The 12,598-nt window shown below is 27.6% G+C and overlaps 1 protein-coding gene across 1 annotated transcript in view; it reads right to left on the bottom strand.

Moving 5' to 3' along the window:
• unc-13-4A (BAI1 associated protein 3) overlaps positions 1-12,598 on the bottom strand; it is a 118,357-nt gene that overhangs the window by 11,679 nt on the left and 94,080 nt on the right. The window contains exons 16-18 of the mRNA XM_075369588.1: positions 8,727-8,936; positions 5,560-5,881; positions 3,066-3,275 (exon numbers count right to left, since the gene is read on the bottom strand). Coding sequence (XP_075225703.1) covers positions 3,066-3,275; positions 5,560-5,881; positions 8,727-8,936 — 742 coding nt within the window. The remainder of the gene's footprint in view (positions 1-3,065; positions 3,276-5,559; positions 5,882-8,726; positions 8,937-12,598) is intronic.

Raw genomic sequence — 12,598 nt, forward strand, 5'->3', positions numbered from 1 at the left:
TATAAAAAACAAAAACACTTTCTACAGGTTTCTAAGAAATTGTACCATCAAAAGCCAAATTGTCCTATTATTTCTATTTTTACAGTATTTATTTAGGGCAAAGTTTATTGCACTGTCAGTACAATTATTGAAAAACTGAAAAATTAAAAAAAAATTGATTATAGTACTTTTTTAAAATATATAAATTACTAAAAAAAACTTTGTCTCTGAACCAACTTTTCTCTTTGATAAGCTTCTTCAGACAGACGTCTGAAGAAGCTAACTCAGATGTCTAAGATTAAAATTTCTAAAATGTCTAAAATGAATTTCTAACTCAGATGTCTGAGTTAGAAAAAACTAACTCAGACAAGTAAAGGTTTTTAGAACTTTTACCTTTAAAAAGTAAGCTGTATTAATCTGTAGAAAGATTCTTCAATTTAAAAAAACATGTTATGTCACGGATATCATAATTCACACTGTTGAAGGACGTTACCAGCCTTCAACAAAACACTCATTCACTTACAATCATATATTACTTTAAACATACATTTAATCTTACTGTGAGATTTAAAAAAAAATCTTTTTGTTTATTTTCCACAACTATGCTTCAAAAGGGACTCTTATATGTTGTCAGACAGAACTAATCTGTACAGTTTGTATTGAGTGGTATAGGTAACATGTACTCGTGTTTGCTTCTACAATGCTCTGTGGATTTTAGCCAGGAACCTATTGAATCTTATGGAGACTTGCTTGACTGTTTGGTATTTAGTTGGAGGTAATTTTAACAATCAATCTACTTATTTCCTATCTGCTGATTGTAAAGAAAGTTTAACTTGGGGCTGAGATATTAAAAGATTGCTTAAAATCTGAAACTAGACCTGCTATTTTGATTATTAAACAATTGTAATCATTTAACTGATAATTCTGATGAAAAAATCTATACAAAAAAATAAAAATAATAAATAAATAAAAATTATATACATGAAAAATTAATAATACATATAAATTAATAAACAAACAATACAAGCATAACACTAAAAGGAACATTTCTAACAATATTTCCAGAATAAAAGTAAAATATATAAGGAAAAATTTGAAACAGGGAGTGTAATTTTCAGTAGAATAGATGTTTTTAGCTAAATTTATGCTTTTAATTGGGATTGCCTTAAATAAAGATTCTCAGTTTTAGCCAATAATAGTTTGAGTTTTTTACCTGTATTCGATAAATACAGACATAAATTCTCACTTTACAATGTTTCTTAGCTATTCTATGTCTATTCATTATTTCATTTATTTATTATTATTTTTTAATATACTTCTTCAGTCAGTGAATATACTACTTCGTCAGTGTTTGGTGGAGATGATTGTTAACAATAAAAATTGACATTTAATTTTTGATTTTAAATAACTGCTTGTAAATGGTTTTTGGAAGTTTTCTTATTTTTCTAATTTATTTCAATAATTGTTCCATATTAACTGGTACAAAATATTATGGATAAAAATGCTAATGATAAGATAACAGAAATATTCTTGCAATATACATGTAGAAGAATGTGATTGATGTTTTTAGACAAGCTAGTACTAGTGTCAGTCTGTTTGTTAACTAAACTTGCAACTTGGAATAGAAAGCAATCACATAGTATATGGGGCATTATAATACCTATGCATTATAGAACGGATAGGAATGAGATTTTTTTCCGCAGTCAGCATTCCACACATGTGCACTGTGTACCTGCATCTATTGGCAAGCCAGAGACGCCATTATAGAAATATTCGATTGTGCTTATATTTGTGAGTATTTAAAATGCTCTGGTGATCGAGAATCCTGCCGACTGTGAAATACATGGTGTGATTCGTTTTCTTAGTGCTAAAGGCATGAAAGTGGCTGAAATTCATCATCAGATCAGTGAAGTGTATAGAGAAAACTTTATGAGCGATGTAATGGTACAAAAATGGGTTAGAGCTTTTAAAGATGGCCACCAGAATGTTCATGATGAGGAACGGAATAGATGACTTGTTGTTACTGAAGATTTTGTGCAGAAAGTTGATGAAAAAGTGAGAGAGAACAGATGCTTTACGATTTGCTCGCTATCTGAAGAGTTTCCTCAAGTTTCAAGAAGTGTTGTCATGCAATTGTGACCCAATTATCAACAATGACGATGTCAAAGCGACCGTGTTGCAGTGGTTATTAAGTGACAAATTTCTATGATGACAATGTTCAAAGGCTGGTTGCATGATATGACAAGTGCCATAATAAATTATGAAGAAAGGCAGATTAAAGTACATGCTTCCACATAAAAATAAAATTGTTAAGAATAGTGTACTTGTTTTTTTTTTAATTTAAAAACTGTACTTACTTTAAAAACATGCCTCGTATTATAAAATTGGAATAATTACAAGTATTTTTACATAATAATTAAATAAACATATTTTATTTGAAAATAAAAACAAAATAAACAAACATTTTGTAGATCATGTCTATATGTAGATTATGTAGAGTAACCTACTCTATTCCGTAAATAAAAAAGGAACTGCAAAAGCATCTGCCTGGGATAACAAGGGAAATTATTGTAAAATTTTGATCAGAGCAATGCCACAAAATAAAGAATTAATTCATTATAAAAAAAAAGATTGGAACAAATAAAGTCTACATCAATAATGATATTAACAAATAACAAGTCTGTGAAACTTTTGAAAAGCGTTCACACATAAATACTAAATAAAATAAATAAAAAAAAACAACAATTTACAATATTTTATAAAGGTTTGTATTCCAAATACTTGTTTAACAAAAATAGTGAGCATTCATTTTTTTTTTTAAACAGTATTATTTAAAACACATTCCCGAAGTAATATTCACTCTACAAAGGAAAATCATTCAGTTTTATTTTACATAAACTGTTAGGAAGATATTTTAACAGGATGGTGATTTATTAAAGAGATAAAAAACCATAATAAGGTGCTTTCTAACATACCAGAGTATTACAGCAAATGACATGAATGCAAATGTGTTGTCTGGTTTCACAGAGGTAGATGTTTTTATATATGTATAAATTAATAATATTACTTATGTTATTAATACTTACCATTTGGATCCAAAGGTATAACATCTCTAGCATTTAATACTTCAACACATAAAGAGTCATGGTGAAAGTATGCTCTCACTGTAAGTGTTCCATACTCAGTGGTTTCAGTCATCATTTGTTCATGCAATCTTTCATTGTAATACAGATTTATTAAATGCTCTGTGTCTGTCTTATGATATTGTAATCTCATTTCAACTGCTTGATATGTTTCTGAAATGACAAAATCAATATTTTAATTAAAAAGTTCAACAGAACATTAATGCATTTTTTCTTTTTCTCTTTAAATTATATATAGTAATATTGTTTATTAAGATTATATTACAAGTATAACTAAAGCTTCCACTTTTTTAAACAGAAAAAATTTAAATGAAAAAATTAGATATACATGCATAAAATATTATTTGTAAACCTAAGTTATTTCTTTACACGTATTTCTCGTTATAAACAGATAATCAGTAACTGAAGACATTACAAACTATGTAGTGAGTAAAGTTAATAATATACTTGAATTCAGGACTGGATAAAGAGATGGGTTTTCTGAATTGTTATATCACACACAAAATGGAAAGATTTCAACGAATGGAAACCAAAATACAGTGATAGAGAAGACTTGAAGAACTGATCAAGTTTATTTTAGAGAAGCAAACTTTCTGGTTTAATATTTTTATCAATGTGTATTGTTGGTTCAAAATTATGTAGACAGAAAAATAAACTAAAAAAGCTTGTTAATTTTAAGATCAGTAGAAGGTGATTAGTAAGGAAATTCAACGGGGGGGATTGCATTTGAAAAGATATCAGATGAGTATAAAGTAACTGATTTACAGATGACTTCTGATGTCAAGAAAATCTAAAAATGTAATCTTATATTGCCATGAAAATTCAGACCCTTACTACAAACTAAACTAGGAACCTTCAGATTAGCAGCCAGCGGTGCTCCAAACTGAATCAACAAAGCCAACTTGTTGCTCAGCCTTTCTGATCAGACAGCTGTAAATTCTGATGTATTTGTAAAATAAATAAGAGGGGAAATAACTATATCAGTACAGACTGAAATCTATGTGAATTACATTCACAGCAGAGCAGCAAAATGTAATAAGTTATGAAAATGTGATTTGCATTGTAACTTCAAAATGTTGTAATTCACAATAAGGAAATGTTGAAAGAAATATTGGATGATCAAAAAGAAGTAAGCATAGGTGGAAGAAATATAAATTGTGTCAAATTTCCTGATGAACTGCTGATTGAAGCTACAGACACTCAGATATTACAAAGAATGACAAAAACATTAAAAGTAAGGATGTAGGAATATGGGATGAAAATAAATGTGAGGAAAACAAAAGTTATAAAGGTAAATGAGAGGGAAGATATTGTAACAGCAGAAGGAAAAATTGAACAATTAAAAAGATACAGATATCTTTTGACGGTATCAACTGAAGACTGGAGGAATACAGAAGAAATTAAGATGAGAACTGCAATGACAAAAGAAGCCTTTTTTAGAAAGAAGACCTACTTTGCAGCAACATGGATCTGAAACTGAGGAAGAGATTGGTAAATGCTATGTTTGGAGTATAGTTTTGTATGGTAGTGAAAACATGGATACTGTGGAAAAAGGAAAAAATAATAAGATTGAGGCTTTTGAGATATGAGTCTGGAGGAGGACAGAGAAGATAAAATGGGTAAACAGAGTAAGTAATGTAGAAGTATTAAGAAGAATAAATGAAGATAGAACAATATTGGCAACTATCAGAAGGGGGAAAAAGAAACTAAATTGGGCATATAATTAGGAAAAAGAATAATAAATACAGTTCTTGAAGGCTCCACTGAAGGTGAAAAAAGAAGAGGCAGGAAGAGGCTGAAGTTAATAAATAACATAAAGGGAAGTGAATGTAATGATGAGACAAAAAGAAAAGCATAAGACAGAAACAGATGAAGACAACAGTGATACCACGGACCTGCCAATAGGGAGAATACCATATGATGATGATGATGATGGTATTTTATGATGATTGGTTTTTGGAACACTTCTTTTTCAAAACAATATTATTTCAATGAAAATAAATTTTACTTATGTCACAAAATGTTTTCTTATGCAATAAGCACTGATTAAATCTTACATAAGTTATTAATTAAAACAGATCAGACATTCTACTATTAAATTTGTAATGAAATTTTTTCTTCATATGTACAGGATTTTCTGAAGGATATGTATGCACGAGTCACAAAAATCTGTCTATCTTACTTTACGTCGGACAAAGATAAAGAATGTCGGAATGATCCTTACAAGATATAAAGTATATGTATATACTTTGTATATACATCAAGTAAATTGTCCTTTATAAAGATTGAATGATAATCAGTATTATCAGCTATTTTAATAATCCTGAATAATGAAGATCTCGGCAAAAACAAGAATATTATGGGAAACTATTTCGGTCTTTTTCTCTGACAATATGAATAATTATTTATATAATTCCATGATTATGTAAATCAGTACCTGATTTTATGGCTTCCATAGAAAGCCCTTTCCCTTCTGCATGAAAAAAATCAGTAAGTATGTCAAGTGCTTCATACAATCTATCATAAAATCCTGGTAATTTATCCTGTGCATGACCATCCATTTGATGAGCTAATTCTTGAAGACCTGTATCCCAAATGACCGATAAGACACGTTCAAAATTCCGTGGCAATAACGCTGAGTTTAAACTAATAAGATGCGAGTCAAGATATTCCAATAGAGGTGATATTGCATCACTTGTTGGAAGTGAATCTGGTGACCATGCCAAATGAAACATTGCTTTTTTCAAAGCCCCTCGCATCTATAAAAAAAAAAAATAATCAAAATTTCAATATCAATATATATAAAATTCAATATAAAAATAATAATAAACTACTCTTCACTAATTTTTCTGTTTATTTATTTTAATAAAATAAGAAATTTTTCTTATTTTATTAAAATAAATTTTTATCACTCATTGTTTTTGTTTATTATCCATGTTCAGTACTTTCACAGAGGTCTCTGCTTCTTCAAAGTGTTATATAAGATTTAATTAAATTTAGTGAAATCTCCTCATTTGTGCTTCCCGTATTCACAATTTCATTATTCTTGGTGCAATGTTCTGCGATGTCTTTTCTATATTTGCGGCTAAAATTTTCTGTATTCGCATACATTACATTTTATAGTGACATTAAAAAATAAAGATATTAAAACATGTAATGGTGAGGTAGAATATGAACGTGAAGAGATAGAAGATACGATCCCTGAAAAAAAAAAAAATGTTAAAACACTTACCGAAGGCATTAAACTATCCCATGATCTTATCCAGTGTTTTATAGATGCTGATCCATCTTTGAATAGAAGCTTTATCATTAAGTGCAAAATTGAAGATGTCATGCAAGAAAACATAGAACTTCACTCAGATGTAAAAACAAGAGCGAGACAAGGAAAAATGATAATTTTTATAAATGCAATCCAAAATACTATAGGTAAGTTTTGTAAATTTCCTTTACAGTAAAATTAATTTTAGTGTTTGTAGTACTGTTTTCTTGACTTTTTAAGGCCATTCTTAAATGAGTATTAAACCATTCTTCCTTAAATGAGTATTAGTTTTGTTCTATATTTGCGGTTTTCTGTATTCATGACATTTTTACGGTCTCTAACCCGCACAAATAAGATTTTATTGTTCATAACTTAAAAGTATAATGGATTTAAATTTAATAAATCTTCACAATTTCAATCAATGAAATTAAATGAACTTTATGAACTATTTTCTACAAATTTAATTGTTGTTTTTAAAATTCTGTACACACTTTAGAAATAGAAAACAATAATAAATTTCACTTCTAGATATTACCATAAAATTACAACTGGGTATTTATTGAAAATAAAAATTACCAATAATAAAAATGTATTATAAATCCGTACACCTATAACACCAAAAAAACAACTAACTTACTGTAACATAATTTGCAAAGCGCCCAACTACACAGTATTGAATTAAATTATTTATTTAAATTGAAATAGTTAGGCCTATAATACAAAATACATAAATAAATTAATTATCATTTTAAACACAATAATAAAATAAATAAATTTACAACATTAAAAGGGCATAAATAACTTTTGTATTCTTATAAATATTCATATGTATATACATGTTAAAAAAAGAATTTAAATAATAGTAAAATTATTTTAAAATTAATAATAAAAACAATTAAACAAAAATGTAATTCTAATACTAATATTAAAAAGATTTTATAAAGTGGAAAGCAGATAGTAAAATTGTAAAACCTTTGACATAAAAATGACAAAAAAAAATACTTTCAAGGACAAGCATTTGAATTAAATAAAAAAATAATAATTTTGCTGATCACAATAGGGAAGTTCAACATACATTTTCAAGTATAGAAACATGTCAACAGTAGAAATCAGTAACAAGAAACTTAAATCCCTTACAACTAAAAAATTACATATAATAAAAAACAAAAACAAAAATATAATTAATGAGCAAGTAACTTTAGAAAATTGTGGTTGGCTTAGGAAAATTGTACATTTAATTTATATTATTTAAATGTATAATTTTTATTTAATATAATCAAAATGTAATAATAAACGCAACTGTTCATCATCTACCAATACATTAGAATAACAACAAAACAGTTTATTTCAATTACAGAGATTGTAAAGATACATTTCATTAAACAGAATATTTTAAGTAATGTTTTTAATTACTTTTTACAAATCAACATTCTAAAAAAGCAGATATCTTTGTAAAGTTTTAAATACTAGCTCCCCATTGCAGCTTTGCCTGAGCTATATGGTTATGTGTGCTGTTTCTCATCGGGGCCAATTTTTTTTATTTTACATTTTTTTGTTAAGTAACCAGAGGCAGGTGCCTCCAGTTACTTAATAATATATTGCCAGTTGCACATATAATAACGATGGCAGTAGCTGTGTTGGTTGCAAATACCCTGTTTGAATATTGAAAATAGGAAGATTGGTTGCAAAGATATAACAACATTTCCGAATAACCATGATCTCTTAGATCGAGAGTGTACCCGATGCATACAAAAGTTAGCCTACTAACAGATACCCTATTTGAATTTTGAAAATCGAATGATTGTTTGCAGAGATATTTTAAGAGCACCCCATTGCGTATTCCAAAACAGAGTCCCAAGGGCACCCCATTTGTTACCAGTTGATGGTGATGATTGGTCTAAACTCCCATGAGCTGCTCGCTCGCATACCTCACCACTCTAGTCTCATACATCTTCCCTCACCACAGGAAGACCATTATTGTTAAACAGAAATTTTATTAATTTATTTAATATTATTTTATTTAGCATAAATTTAATTCTATTATTTTTGTAGTATTACATAATATATATATATATATATATATAGAATTTTATAACAAAAGTTTTGTATTTTTGGCTTGGGCCTCAAAAAACTGAAAAATACAACAAATTCTCACCATTGTTGTAGCAACACAACAATGGATGGTATGTCACATTTTGATCGTAGCCATTAATTTACTCTCCCTTTGTTCATAATATGATTCAAAGGAAAATTAAAAATCATTATAAATGTAAAAATGAATTCATCTTAAGAAATCATTAATGTAAAACACTGATAACAACAGTAATCTATCAAAGTTAACTCACTTTAACACCAATTCTGGTTATAATATGCATAACATCAGACTGCAGCTGATTTGTACATGACTCAAGTATAGACATCATTGCATCTCGCCACTGTCCTGTACGATCACCAGCAGCTTCAACTACTTCTAAAACTGCTTCTAATTGAAGTTCATCTGGAAGAAGGCTTATTGATCTTCTAACATACTCTAGATCATTCATTGCCACACACATCTACAACAGAACAAATCATATCATAAATCGAATAAATAAACTACAGTGACACAAACTGTACTTTCACATTGTTAAAATACACAAGCTGTAGTTATAATTTAAGTCTAAACAAAAATATTTCTTTTTATGTAAATAACAAGTGGATATAACTTAAAATTATTTTCTTTTTTTATGCTTTAATGCTTTCACACTGTGTATTCTTCTTTATCAGTTGAATGTAATATATATATAACTGATAAAAAATTATTTTAATATAGAATAATAAAGGTACTCTTTCTTCAGTAACAAATCAGAACTGATTGCAATTTATCAAAACTTGCTATTCGAACAATCTGATGCAGGGATTGAGAACTAAATAACTGTAATTTTAAATTATATTAGGATCTATTGTTTCTTTTATCTAATAATTATTTTCAAATCTTTTTTGTTCATTTATTATTTTTGTATTATCATTAATACTGTTAATGTATGTAGTTTTTCATATGTTTGGTTTCTAAATTTGTTATTATTCTCTTATACTAATATGTCTAATATATTTATAAAATCTATGCTTATTATTATTATTTAAAAAAAAAAATTACTTATTATTATTTAATTTATGAACTTATTTTTAAATTAGTGCATAAATTAAATTTATATATTTCATAGCTTGATTTTTTTTTAATATTCTTGTTTTGTATTTTGAAATAATTTTTTGAAATCTCTATTAGTCATTTCAAAATAAAACTGTTATAATTGGTTTTATTGTGATAATACGTAGATATCATTTTTTAGTTTTTTTAATGTTATGTTTTTATCTATTTTATGTTTATGTTTAAAATTATTAATTAATTTCTTTACAATTAGTGTGTTATACTAATTATTAATGGTAATGTATTTAATGTTTTAAGGACTTTATGTAATTCAATATTTTTATAAGTCTAAAACTATTCTATTATAGTTTAGTTTGCAATTTTTGGATAACATATATATTTAGTGTTATTACTGATTATAGTTATTGCTAATAGGTTTTCTAAACATTACAAATTTTAATAAATATATTGCATTGATTAATTATTTATTTAGATTTTAGTGCTTTGATGGTTTTCAATAAATTATTTATTAAGTTTAATTGTTTTTATAAATACATAAAATTAGGTATTTAAATTCAGAGAAGTGACCAAAAATTAAACCAGTGGACCAAAAAACTTCAAAGATATTTACAAGTTCAAAATGTTTCTTTACATAATTAAAAACTATGTAAAGAAAATTTTTTAACATTCGTAATGAGTTATATTATTAACTAATGTTACAATTTGTCAAACATATTATGAACCACCCATGTATGTAAACAGCTCCTGTCTCTAATTATCACTAATATTTATAATAGTTACTGTCATACTGATATTATTCTGACTGAAAAATGCCTTTCCAAAAATTAGTGAGATATCTACAAATAAGAAATATTTCAAGTGTAAAGAAAATTAGTTGTGTGCTCAATTATCAGTTATTTGACTGCTGTGGCTTTTGTTGGGGTGATCTGGTAATATGACAAAAAATAAAAATTGTGCAGAAATTACCACAAGATCTTGACCATAAAGTTATGAGTTTTCATGAGTTTGTTATTGGTATGAGGCAGAAATGCAACTTTCCATTATCTAATATTGGAAATACGGATGAAACACCGATTAACTTTGACATGATAAACAGTAGAACTGTGGGGGAAAAAAGGTGTAAAAACTGTTAAGAAGTACAGGCAATGAAAAGACCAGGTTTACAGTAGTATTAACATGCATGGCAGATGGAACAAAGTTAAAACCCACGGTCATTTTCAAGAGGAAAACTACTCCTAAAATAAAATTCCCGCCAGGTATTTTTGTACATTTTCATGAAAAGGGATGGATGGATGAGAATAGTGTAAACTTTTGGATGGAAAATCCAATGATGCTCTATGAAATCAACACAGTTTGTTGGGTGGGATATGTTTCGCAGTAACTGAGAACACTAAAAATCGCTTAGCACGGAACAATACTAAACTAAGATTGCTATTATACCAGGTGGTTTAACTTCGATGCTACAACCTTTAGACATCTCTCTGAATAAACCATTCAAAGATAACATGTGTGAACAATGGAATGATTGGATGATGAATGGTGAAAAGTCGTATATGAAAGGTTGAGCTATGCGGGCTGCTTCACTTGATGTGTTGTTTGATTTCATGATGAAATCATGGGAAAAGTGAAAGTGGAAACACTGATCAAATACTTCAAAAAGTGTGGGATTTCTAATGCTGTGGATGGCACTGAGGATAATTTGTTATGGGATACTGGTAATGAAGTGGAAATCGACTAGCTAGGTACAGAATGAGACCCATGTGATGAGCTTATCAACAACGAAAGTGAGGATGTATTTGAGGAGCTATTTGCCTTAGATGATGAATATGAGAATTTTAAATACACTGGTGAGTGATTTGTTTTATTTTATAATGGTTTCAATTTATATAAATTCCAATCTAATTTTTTTTTATACCTGTCCTATAAGATGACCCCAGATTTTGGAGGCCTTTTTTATGATTCAACTATCGTCTTATCTGTGGAAATATACAGTATTTTAATGTTCAATTTCTTTAGTAGTTTCTACCTTTTAAATTTACATCCACAATTAAATTAACTAACCTTAAATCTTTAGAAGAAGGTTAATTTTCTTTATTTACAAAATTATCCCAAAAACCATTTCAATTATAAGTTTTAATTTAAACATTCTTCATTTTATCTAACCAATTAGGTTTTGCTATGTTGTATTCCAAAATCCTCATTTTCTAGCTTTACTATTGTGTATAATTTACTACAGTTCATATAAATATTTTAAAGAATTTTTTTTATTCCCAAAATCAATTTCTGATAGTAACAGGCTTTTCTTCTGAATGAACATTTTCTTTTACTGTGCCATAAAGTTTTTCATATTTTATACATTTTATTAGTTCTTAACAATTATATATTTACTCATAGTAACAAAAGACTAATGCCCAATTATTGCTACTCTTTTTGTGACAACAATCTTTTTAGCACATGAAAAAATTCCATATCTTACTAGTATATAGATGTCGACAGAACCTTCTGTAAGAATGACAGACCTTATCACTCTGCTATAAAGGTTAGCAGGTATCAAAGTAATAGCTACTTATTATTCTACCAAAATAATATAATTTGGCAATTCTATATATATATATATATATATAATTTATTGAAATTAGCACTCAAACTGCATCATAACAAATAATCTAAGTTCCCAAACCCTGAATTTATTTCACTGTGTATATTTTCAGTTAATTCTCCTTATTAATACTTTAAATGTTAATTATTTATGGACATATTTGCAACACACTGGAAATACGTTTTACACCACTTTATAAATTTATAGATAATAAAATAAAGCTCTATTAGCATGAAATAAAATTTATGTACCAATTAAATATGTAACTCAAAAAATTAAGCTAGAAATACATCTGATAAAGTTTCAAACATCCAAACCAGCAAAGGTTATTAATATATAAGATCATATATTACTACTTACAGAATTATGCTTTTGCATTCTAAACCTTTGAAAAATGAATATGTAGTGCAGCATTCCTACAAGAAGTTGTAAAATTATAGTTTGAAGAAATATAGAAAATATAAAATACT

This window comes from Lycorma delicatula, chromosome 6 (genome assembly GCF_047948215.1).
Source record: "Lycorma delicatula isolate Av1 chromosome 6, ASM4794821v1, whole genome shotgun sequence".
Lineage (NCBI taxonomy): Eukaryota > Metazoa > Arthropoda > Insecta > Hemiptera > Fulgoridae > Lycorma > Lycorma delicatula.